General features: G+C 43.3%; 1 protein-coding gene across 1 annotated transcript in view; it reads left to right on the forward strand.

The window, feature by feature from the left end:
* The first annotated feature begins 1,717 nt into the window (after positions 1-1,717).
* si:dkey-234i14.6 overlaps positions 1,718-12,504 on the forward strand; it is a 115,978-nt gene continuing 105,191 nt past the window's right edge. The window contains exon 1 of the mRNA XM_048605799.1: positions 1,718-2,539. Within this exon, the coding sequence (XP_048461756.1) occupies positions 2,057-2,539 (483 nt within the window). The 5' untranslated portion in view covers positions 1,718-2,056. The remainder of the gene's footprint in view (positions 2,540-12,504) is intronic.

Below are 12,504 nucleotides of genomic sequence, written 5' to 3' on the forward strand. Positions count from 1 at the left end.
TAGGTGAGAGGGGAAAGCTTTAAAAGGGATCTAAGGGGTAACTTTGTCACGCAGTGTGTATGGGATGAGCTGCCAGAGGAGGTGAGGAGGATAGTACAATTACAACATTTAAAAGGCACCCGGATTGGGATATGAATAGGAAGGGTTTAGAGGGATAAGGTCCGAGTGCTGGCAAATGGGACCAGATTAATTTAGGATATCTGGTCGACATGGATGAGTTGGACTGAAGGGTTTGTTTCCATGCTGTACACCTCTATGGCTTTACCAGCTAGAAGGGCAAAGGCAGCAGATACATGGGAACCCCACCACCAGCAATTTTCCATCCAGGCCACTCAGCATTCAGACTGTAAAATATGTCATTATTCTTTCAGCATGGCTGGGTCAAAATCCGGGAATGCCCTTTACAACAGCATTGTGGGCGGCTCTACACCCCTAATGCAACGGTTCAACAAGGCCACTCACCACCACCTTCCTAAGGCTGATAGAAATGGGATGTAAATGCTGAGCTGGCCTTTGGCAGTCACATCCTATGGATGAACGAAAAAAAAGCACACAATCTTGCAATTAAGTCCATTGTGCATGAGACAATCAATTGCCAATTGGTTAACACTAAGTGTGGGTGGGGGGGAAGCCATGGGTTGAAAGCAATATCTATTCCTGGGTTTCTTATAGCCTGGGGCATGCTTCTCCTTTAACCTTTGCTTTTGGTATTTTTAGTCAACCTGCTTCGGGTTGTTATTAGACACCTCTGTAGAAAGGTGGGTGGAAGGGGCTTGAACACAAGGTTTTCTGGCTCTGAGATACGGAGAACAGTCTGCGCCACAAGAGCTCTCCCTCCAATTGCATTTGCACCTCCTTCTGAATGATGCACCAGGTAAACCTGTGGTATAACTGCAATCCATATGGCTTTGCACAATCTCACATTGCCAGGGACCCTAATAAGAATATCAGTGTCTCCCAAAACAAAACCTACCGCACACAGGATCAGGCTGGCAGGAGTATATAAAAACTGAACGAACTGCAGATGCTGTAAATCAGGAACATACACATAAATTGCTGGAAAAGCTCTACAGGTCTGGCACCATCTGTGAAAAAAAAAGTCAGAGTTAACGTTTCGGTTCTGAGGAAGGGTCACTGGACCCGAAACGTTAACTCTGATTTTTTTCGACACAGATGCTGCCAGACCTGCTGAGCTTTTCCAGCAGCTTCTGTTTATGTGGCAGGAGTATATAATTTTGTGAAACATGTGGTTTATGTGCAAACAAGCGCACTGGAATCCTAATACAAACAAAACAACATTACTTGGCAAACCAGCCTGATCTTTTGGCTGGACAAGTAACACAGAATTTCAGTTTCCATTCAGAAATGATTCGCCGTTCCCACATTTCTTGCTGTCCCGAGTCGACCGCTCAATGACCACACGAGGGGGTCTGGTTCAAGTGGCGCTAACTGGGGTTCATTTTGGATTCATTGAGAATCTCGAATGGATTTGGCGCAAACCGGGAGAGAGATTGAGAAGAAAAATGCAGTAGAATTTTTTTGTAGCAACTCCCTATATATATATATAAACGAGACACAAATTGCAACAAAGCTTTGGAACAAATGAAATGATGATTAAATAGAAACACACACACACACAGAGACACGTGCAAATCGCGGGAGTTGTAATTAACATTCCTCACTTGTCTGACTTCACAGTTTGACCGGTTGACGTGGGGAAGGACGTGTTTGATTCGATCTTGCCAATTGATCGCTTGAAAATTGTTGAGATTTTGTTTTTTTTTTCTCTGTTTCCGTGCGTTGAGTTTGAATGTGCGGAAGCTGCTCATTGAAAGTTTTTTTTTTGAGGATTGTACATGCGTCAGCTTGTGTTTGTGGCTCTAGTCTGCAGAGTTGACGTTTGTGTATGTAATGTGTGTGTGTGTGTTTGTTGGCTGGAGTGTGAGTTGAGACGGTCCTCTTCACTACCTCAGGACCAGAGAGCGCTGAAGAGCGCAGAAATGGAGAGATTCTCTGCAACTGCGTGAGAGATTATCCCTGGGCTATTGGTAGTGACATGCCATGCACTGATCTTAACAAGGGCTGGTTCAATGTAACTACATCAGCGATGGAGGAATACCAGACTCTGGCGTATGATACAGCCTTGAGCACTTTAGTGGCGGTGCTGGTCTACGTGCTGCTCAAAGTGAGTGTGGACGGTTACCGGCAGTGGAGAGCCCGGGTCAAGGTGCTGATCGTGGGTTCGGGTCCAGTAGGGCTGACCGCCGCTCTCATCGCCGCCCGCTCCGGGAAAGTGCAGCGCTTGGTGCTGCTGGAGGAGCGCGGCCGCACCGCTCTGCTGGCCCGACCCCAGCAGATCGCCCTGGACCCCTGCAGCGTCCGCTTCCTGCTCGAGCTCGACGTCGATTTTGACAACATGGAAGGGTGCTGGCACAACGAGCACTTCTTCACCAAGGTCGGGGTCTTCCAGGAATACCTGCTCAGCCTCCTGGAGAAGAAGAAACAGGAGATGGACATCCAGATCCTGCTGGGGACCAAGGTGAGAGGCTACTTTACACTTCTCAGGATGAAGGGCAACTGTACACTTATGGCTGTGGAGCTGGGAAGGGAGAGTGTCAGTCTGGGATGACTTGGTTGAGGGATGTCAATCAATGAGATCTTTATATGTCAACAAAGTTAGCGTCTGTCACACCTTCACCAGGCTGTTTGATTTTTATTTTCCAAAAAACAAACTTTTCTTCTTGCAGTCTTTCTCCCATTGAAGTTAAACAATTTTATTTAAAGTGGGCTTCATAACCGCCAATCGGGAACTAGGTACCTTTTTTATTCCTAAGAGCCCTACACTCTGGACCCCAAGTGCTACAGTGGCCTAGGAGGGAGGCAATTAGGGATGAGCAATAAATACTGCCTTAACCAATGACAGAACCTGCCCATGAATGGGGGCACTAACTTATCCTACTTCTGCTACCAGTTTTCACTGGTCTCCTTCAATGTTGGCAATGGTGAATCACTTTCATTCCTTGTGACTATACAATGGGTTGTTTTAGGAAGATTGCTTTTGACCATGAAAACGTGACTAATCCATTATGTTGTCTTATTCATCAATACCGACCCAATCACTGGATCAACTAAAACCAGTTTTAAACCAGGTGGTGGTATGGGATCTGCATATAAAAGGGAAAGTGGATTATAAGTGCCCTCTATCTGCAAGTTCTTATGGCAACAACTCTGATCTGGAGGGAGTGAAGTGATTTGACAGAATCGGAATTGCTCTTCCTACTTTTTTTTGAGCTGGGCCACAAGACTGTCTTTCCTGTACCCTGGATCAAATATCTAACTAGCTTTTGAAATGCAGTGAATACTCTACTAGCAACTTCTGTTAATAAATATTGTAATTCACCTTTGCTGAAGTTAACTTTTTGCTCAATAAACAGTAAACTTTGAAGAGTGACAGTATATGCATTCATAACGAGCTATTTGAATTATATCACTGCTTTAGCATCTCAGCCCTGAAGGGACAGTGAATTACATTATTTTATAATGGTCCTCTTTTGACTGTAAACAGATTTTTTTTCAAACTGATCACAGCCTATTCTTAAAGGGGAATATTTCCTCCAAGCCCATTTCAAAATAACCCACAGCAAACTCTTTAGAATTAAAACAAATAAGATTTATTAATGCACGCTCAACCTGGGGACAGTTATTGCAATGCACATACAAGGGAGAAATGAAAATAACTTACAACTAGGAATACCTTGAATCAGAGATATAGGGTTTCATTTGCATGAATTGCAGTCTGCTGAATCAATGTCCAGTGATAGTTCTTGACTGATCTTGCAGAATTCCTTTTTATTTTGAGGAGCTTTGCATATGAAGAACATACAGAATGATTATTATAGACTGGGACAAAAACAAAGTTGCTGGAAAAGCTCAGCAGGTCTGGCAGCATCTGTGAAGGAAAAAACAGAGTTAACGTTTCGGGTCCGGTGAACCTTTCTCAGAACCTTCACCGGTGCTGCCAGACCTGCTGAGCTTTTCCAGCAACTTTGTTTTTGTTCCTGATTTACAGCATCCGCAGTTCTTTTGGTTTTTATTGTAGACTGGGAATTAGTTCCTTTTTCAAATCAATACATGATTCTTCCTAGAAATCAGGTTTCAACAGTGGTGATATTAGAGGCAGCCTTGCACCAAGCTTATAACTACGTGCTTTTCCCTGTTCCAATGTTGAAAGCAGACGGGTTCAGAAAAGTATAATTACCTGTAATGCTATTTAAAGACCAGCCATGCGACATGGCTCCAGAATGAATCGGTATGGCTAACTAGGTTGTTTTGATATGTTGCATCAGAGCTATTATGTTATAGGCAATATCTGGGGCCTCCAGCACCACTGTAGACATAACGATGTTTCCTGACTCTCCCTTCATCAGTTTGGGATCAGAGATGAAAAGTCTGTACCCTCACTGTCTAATTGCCTTTGCAAATTTATAGCTGTGAAATTCCACAGGAATGAAGGGTTATCTTTGAAGGTTTCTATAAATTGCTGAACTTTAGCCCACTTGCATGTTCTAAGTCCAGCTAAAATCAAGTTTTGTTTTAAATGGATCCATTTTCAATGCCTTGAGGACATGGTACAACATTGTGGGAATATGAATGGTAGTGGTTCATGAAGACATCTCAAGACTCTTTCTCAAAGGTAATTAGAGATGGGCATCAAATGTTGGCCTTTCCAGCAACAGCCACCTCCATGAGCAAAACTATAGCTGATATGCTATAGAAAGTTTCAGTAAATTGTGCAATGTTCCTTTATTGTCACTTATCATTACTATCTAGAGCAATTCAATTATTATATTCATAATCAACTGATTGCTGTGAATTACGGAAAGCCAGGTGGCTAAAATCTGGAGAAAAAAGACAACTGCTCTAAACACACAATAATGCATCACTATTTTTGAGAAAATAAAGTGGGCTTAGTGTGCACATTGTTAGCATGGAAACAACCCAGCAATTTGTGATGAGGAAGAGAGGCTGAGTTACAAGTCCTCCATAAATTGCTGAACAGTTTACACGACTGACATTATTGTGTTACAAAGAGGGGAGATCTTTGCCCAACTCCCCAAGAATGTAAAGACATTGTGATAATAACACGATAAGTGTACATTAAGCTTATTGCAATGTGAGACCCTTTTCTTTGATGAAATTTAAGTTCTTGCAATGTCATTCAACCACCTCAGCCTAGAAACAACAATGTTATTTTTATAAAAGCAAAATATCGTGGCTGCTGGGCATTGGAAGTTAAAAACAAAAAGTGCTGTACAACCATAATCTCTGTGGTGGAAGAGACAGTGTTAACATTGAGACCAACATGATTTTTGTTTTGGAACTGAATAGGGCTGAAAAATAGAATCAGAGATAGTAGGAACTGCAGATGCTGGAGAATCTGAGACAACAAGGTGCAGGGCTGGATGAACACAGCAGGCCAAGCAGCATCAGAGGAGCAGAAAGGCTGACGTTTCGGGCCTAGACCCTTCATCAGAAATGGGGGAGGGGAAGGGGCTTCTGAAATAAATAGGGAGTTGGCAAAGGAGGGTGAGCAAGTGAACAGATGATAAATCGTGAGCAAAAGACAAAGGCAGTGATAATGGTTATAGAGGAGGACAAGAATGGAGAATAGGTGCTAATAGTAGAAAGTAGGTCTACTCCATTGAGACATGCCCATGCAAACAAAACATGGGTGTTGGGGAGAGGGCATAATAAATGGAGAATTGAGTTCATGGTCTGAAAGATTTTTAATGCCTTTACCATATCAAAATATTTGAAGGCACTGCAATGTGTTATAAAACAAAATATGATATCAATCTACATCGTGCCAAACCTCAAGTACTTTAAAGAGATTATGTGGAATGTCTGAAGGAAGACAGATGGGTGTAGATATACAGCAAGGAAATTCTAGAGTTTAGGACCTGGGCAACTGTGTACAGCAACCAGAGGTTGAGCAATTCAAATTGGGAATGTTCAAAAGGCTGGAAATGTGAGCAATTCAAATCTAAGGTTTGGGACCTGGAAAGGGTGAGGCTGTGATGAGATTTGAAAATGTAAATGAGAATTTTAAAATCATAAGGGACTAAAATTGTCATTCCTGAACACTTCAGGTTTATGAAATACCTAATTTTCCTCCCCCATCCAATCTATCTTTCTCTTTCTGCTTTTTCATCAATTTGATGCTTATTGAATCCACTTTCTATCCCATAATCCTGTTTCCTTTATTCTTAAAACTAAGATTAGTTAAGGCAAAAAGCCTGTTGCTTAGAACATTCACCCAGAAGTTTCATTGAGCTCACTGAGCCATTTTTAGGTCTCATACTCAAAAAGTATGAAGAAGAAACCTAATAAAATTGCTGAGCTGTGAAATGTTCAGTGGGTCAGTTTAAGGTTTCATGCAAGTTTTGCCTAAGCATTTTGGTCCACAAAATTGGCCCCGCACTGCACTTTTCCAATATTTTTGTCATTGCCTAAGCTAGAATTGAATCGAACAGAGACCGCGGTGTGAAAGTGCCAAAACTTAACTGCGAGACCACCAGGAATGGTGCTGCTTCCCATATTTTATTAAGGTAACACTGAGGCTTGCAATTTATGGAGATTGAAAGACCAGTAATGGTGAGTGTGATAAATTGGCACTTTTTAAAATAACCAGTGCTACTCACTTAACTTTCTAAACATCTCCAGAACATATTGTTTCCCAGTAGCTTAGACGTGGCTCTGAATAACTTTACAAGAAGCGTCCAGGAAGGAAGTTGTATTTATATATTGCCTTTTACATTGTCCATGTAAAATGATTTGTAGTGTTAACTGCATTTATGTTAGCAAGATTTGACGTTTAGTAAATGGGATGAAAGGCCAGATATTTATTTTATGGTTCATTTCGGCGTGTGTTGAAATGGGATGTGTTTTGCTGTTCCAGTTTCACTTTTCTGATCTGATCCTGGCTTAAAATTTTATCGTACATGTAACATCTCTGACAATTCAGCGCTCTGTCGAAATGAATCAGCCTAGATTATGTAATTGAGTACAGGGAGTTGGCTTTGTACCCACCACCTGCTGAATCAGAGGCACATTCTACTACTGAACCAAGGCTGACACTTGATACATATCTTGCAGCATTCACTTCCCCCTGAGTTTTTTGTAGAAATGTTGCCCTACAAACACTGTTTGTATCTTCACGCTCTTCCGTTAGATAAGATGAAGAATAACTCTATTTGTGCCTTTAGATGGAAAAGACTCCAGGAGGGAAAGAGGTGCTCGTATAGTTTTTTCTGTTTAACATTTATCCCTCAATTGTATTTTTTTTAAAGGAGCTGATCCCTTGTGCCATTGCTTGCTCACATTGCCTCCTTCATTTCCCTACCTCGTAATTGTGACTGCATTTTTGTGTGTATATGTGTGCGTGTGCATGTTACAGGCAGTCCCTGGGTTACAAACTGGAGTTAGTTCATAAGTCTATCTGTATGCAAGATGGAGCACAATACAGTACAATGTAATATAGTCATTCATAAGTATGAACAAATGTTTGCATATCATATCCTTTGAAATAGATATATTCTAGACACCAGATGGTCAGTATACAGACATCTGACTTGGGAATGAGATTCCATATTAATTTTAAAGCATATCAGTGACTGATATACTTGGATCATTTTGTATTCTTTTTAATTTCCTTTTCTGACTTTTGAAAGAATGCAATTCCTTTTATTGCTTATAGCCTTCTCTTCCTTTTTTAAATTACAAGCTTCTTTTAAACTCTACTTTTGTGTTATTTAACTACTAAGTCACTACCTCTCCTTGCTGGTGTTCCACATTGTTGATCTCTTGTTCTCAATAAATAAAGTTGCCTTTGCTAAAATAAATTACTTGGAATATGATATGGTATATTAAGCTGTAACAATGTTTTTTTTCTTGCAATATAATTGGTTAATAGGATTAGTAGCATTTCCCCAAATAAGCAGTTAATTCATTGTTCCGGGTCTGGAGGTGGAAAAAGTCATGATTATTTTACATTGGGCAACAATTTTTGTGTACTGTGTAAATAACCAGTTCAGGTTTACACAGTGTCTGCTGACTCTCTTCCAGAAGGGTTTAACTCCGTTGTAGTGAATCTTCTATATACTACAATGTGGTTACCTGGCACTCTCACTTTTTAATATGAGCAACTTATTTGCCTCAACTTTTAACTGTGGTTCAGTTGGTAACCAGCATGGAATCAGAAATGACACTCCTGTACAGAACAGAAGGAGGGCTGCATTGGCACGTTCAAATAAAAAAAATTACATCAAAGAATTATCCCTGGTATGCAGGTAAATATTTATGTCATCCAACATCATGAAAACAGATGATCTGATCCTTGGCACACTGCAACTTGTGAAATATTGCTTTGCGCAAGTTAACTGATGTTTCCTGCATTACAACAGTGAATGTATTTCAAAAGAAACTTCATTAGTTGTGACATGCTTTAGTAGGGATTGGATTGGGATCTGCAGACTGAATGGATTCTGCAAACTTGCCGGAACCTCTCATCCCTCATCTGCTTTCTTCTCCTGTTCCCCTAAACTAAGGGAAGCTGGATGGTCTCTTTGATATTTGCAATTCCTTGCCTGCACCACCACGCAATAGATTCATTTTCTGATCCAGTGTATCCCAAAACATTATAGGAAGCTAGGGAAGAGATTGCAGGACCCCTAGCGGAGATATTTGTATTATCAATAGCCTTGAGTGAGGTACCGAAAGATTGGAGGATGGCTAATGTTGTGCACTTGTTAAAGAAAGGCTGCAAGTAAAAGCCAGAGAACTACAGACTGGTGAGCCTGATTGTCAGTGGTTGGTAAGTTGTTGGAGGGGATTCAGAGAGAGAGAGAGAGAGATGATTTACACCTGGGAACCTTGTGTCTTACAAACTTGATTGAGTTTTTTTTTGTTTTTTGAAGAGGTGACCAAGAAGATAGATGAAGGCAGGGAGGTAGACGTTGCCTACATAGGCTACATAGGTACAGATGGACTGTGAAGAAGGTTATCTAAGAGGACAAAAGGATCTTGATCCAGAGACAGTAAGGACTGCAGGAAGCCAGAGTCCATCGATGTGAAGCTGGAAAAGCACAGCAGGTCAGACAGCATCTGAGGTGCAGGAAATTCAACGTTTTGGGCTAAAACCCTTCCTCAGAACTGAGGAGGGGGAGGGAACCCAAAGTAAATGGTGGGGGGTGGTGGGACTTGGGGGAATGGTAGGTGGGCTGGTCATAGGTGGTTGCAGGTAGGGGGTTATTGTGATTGGTCAGTGGGAAGGATGGAGCGGATGGGTGAGTAGGAAGATGGACAGGTTAGGACGTGTCATGGGATAAGGCTGGGAGTAGAGGCATTTTGAATCAGGCAAAGTCAATATTCAGGCTAATGGACTGTAAGCTCTCAAGGCGAAATATCATCAGGAGGTGTTCCTCCAGTTTACGTTTGGCCTCATTCTGACAGTGGAGGAGGCCAAGGATGGACATGTTGCTATGGGAGTGGCATGGGAAATTAAAATGAATGGCAAGTGGAAGGGCGGGTTGGTTGATGCATGCAGAGCACAGATGTTCCATGGACCAGTCCTCGAGTGTGCGTTTGGTCTCCCCAACGTAGAGGAGACAACATCAGGAGCAACAGATGCAGTAGATCAAGTTGGATGAAGTGCAGGTGAATCTCTGGATCTGGAAGGATTGTTTGGGGCCTTGGACAGAGGTGAGAAGGGAGGTGTAGGGGCAGGTGTTGCACCTCTTGCAGTTGTAGGGAAAAATGGCGGGTGTGATGGAGAATTTGCTAGGGAGTGTAGAACTGAGGGATTTGTGGAATGAATGGTCCCTGCAGAAATTTGGTGGTAAGGTCTGATTGTCGGTGGCCGAAATGTTGGAGGACGATGCATTGGATTTGAATGTTGGTGGTTTGGTACATGAGGACTAAGAGGACTCTGTGTTTTTGCAGGGAGGGGTGTTGGGGGCAGAAATGTGGGAAATGGAGGAGATGTGGTTGCCAGCATCTTTAATTACAGAGGAGGGGAAACTATGCTCCTTAAAGTAGGAGGTTATCTATGATTTCCTGGAGTAGAAGTTTCATCCTGGGAGCAGATGTGACAGAAGCGGAGGAATTGAGTATGGGATAGTATTTTTTCAGGAGGGTGGGTGAGAGGAGGTGTAGTTGTGGGAGTCAGAAATGGTCCAGGTGAATTTGAGGGTGGGGTATAAGGTGTTAGCGAAGTTGATGAACTGCTCCAGCTCCTCAGGGGAGCACGAGGCAGCACTGAGGCAGTCATTAGTAAAGCGGAGAAAGAGGTGAGGAATGGTGCTGGTGTTGTTGTGGAAGAGGGACTATTCGTCAAATCTTACAAAGAGGCAGGACTAGATCGGACCCATGTGGGTGCCCATGGCCACCCCTTTGGTTTGTCAGAAGTGGCAGGAATCAAAGGATAAGTTGTTGAGGATGAGGACCAGTTCTGCCAAGGAAATGAGTGTCAGTGTACGGAGAGGAAGAAGCAGAGGGCTTTTAGTCCCTCCGTGTGGGGGATGCAGGTGTAAAGGGACTGTATGTCCATGGTGAAGATAAGGTGTTGGGGACCAGGGAATTGAAAGTTTTGGAAAAGGTGGAGGGCATGGTTTGTCACGAATGTAGGCAGGGAGTTCCTGCACCAAAGGGGAAAGAACGGAGTTGAGGTAGGAGGAGATGAGCTCGGTGGAGCAGGCAGCGACCATGGGTTGACAGGGGCAATAGAGTTTATGGATTTTAGGTAGGTCCAGGAACTCCTCCCAGATCCTGCAGAGATTTACCTGCATCTCATCCAACCTAATCTGTTGTATACGTTGCTCCCGATGTGGTCTCCTGTCTACTGGGGAGATCACAAAGCAGACTCGGGACTGTTTCACGGAGCATCTGCGCTCTGCATGCATCAACCATCCCGACCCTCCACTTGCCATTCATTTTAATTCCCCCTCCTGCTGCCCTGTTGACATGTCCATCCTTGGCCTCCTCCATTGTCAGTGAGACCAAACACAAACTTCACCATGGGAGCTTATAGCCCAATGGCCTCAATATTGACTTCACCAGCTTCAAAATCCCTCCACCCCCAGCCTTATCACATGTCCAGCCCTCCCCCTCCTCCTCACCTTCCTAACCTGTCCTGACCAGTCCATCTTCATACTTGCCTGTCTGCTCCACCCTTCCCACTGACCAATCACAATAACTCCCTACCTGCATATGCCTGTCACGATCCCACCTACCCTTCTCCCAGTGCTTCCCCAGCCCTGACGAAGGGTTTCGGCCTGAAACGCTGACATCTCCTGGTCCTTGGATGCTGTCTGACCTGCTGTGATTTTCCAGCTTCACGTCTGTTGACTCAGGAAATTGATCAGCTGGGCTAATGGGCTGGGGAGTGGTAGATGGAGTTCAATTTAAATTAAATGTGAGGTGTTGCATTTTGGCAAGGTAATCCAGAGCAGGACATGCACAGTTAATCGTAGGTCCATGGGGTGTGTTGTTGCACAAAGGGATCTAGGAATATAGGTTCATAGATCCTTGATAGTGCCATCGCAGGCAGACAGGTTAGTGAAGAAGGCATTTAGCGCTCTTGCCTTCATTAGTGTTGGAACACCATGTTGCAGCTGTACAGGATATTGGTCAGGCCACTTTTAGAACACTGCATACAATTCTTGTCGCCTTGCTAATAGGAATGGTGTTGTTAAACTAGAAAGGGTGTAGAAAACGTTCACGAGGATGTTGCTGGCAGGCTTGAGTTATAAGGACAGGCTGGATAGGCTGGGACCTTTTGCCCTGGAGTGTCGGAGGCTGAGGGGTGATCTTAGAGGCTTATAAAATCATGAGGGGCATAGATAAGTTGAATGGCAGGTGTCTTTTCCCCAGGGAAGTGGAGTCCATAACTGGAGGGTATATAAAATTTTTGAGAAGATTTGTAGCTTGGGTTGTGGATGAGGTTGTAGACATGCTCGCTGAGCTGGTGGGTTTGGTTGCAAATGTTTCATCACCCTGCCAGGTAACAGCATCAATGCGCCTCTGGTGAAGAATCGGTGTTCTGTCCCGCTTGTTATTTATATGCCTCGGTTATTTATATGCGATTACCCTTCCTGGACATAATGGTAAAATGCAAAAACAATGGGGATCTCCAGACTAGCGTATATAGAAAGACCACATGTATGGACCAAATACTCAATTACAGTGGCAACCACCCCAATGCCCACAAACGGAGCTGCATCAGGACACTACTTAAACAAGCCACAACACATTGCAGCAACCTGGAACTACTCAAAGCAGAACAAGAACACCTATACGGAGTCTTCAAAAGGAACAGATGCCTGAAAAACACAATCCGCCATTACCTCCGTGACAGACCACAACAGGAAGACACAACACGACCAGAATCACTAATCACCCTACCATACATCAAGGACACTTCAGAAGTGACCACAAGACTACTCGGAC

This window comes from Rhincodon typus, chromosome 15 (assembly GCF_021869965.1).
Source record: "Rhincodon typus isolate 14 chromosome 15, sRhiTyp1.1, whole genome shotgun sequence".
In the NCBI taxonomy this organism is placed as follows: Eukaryota; Metazoa; Chordata; class Chondrichthyes; order Orectolobiformes; family Rhincodontidae; genus Rhincodon; species Rhincodon typus.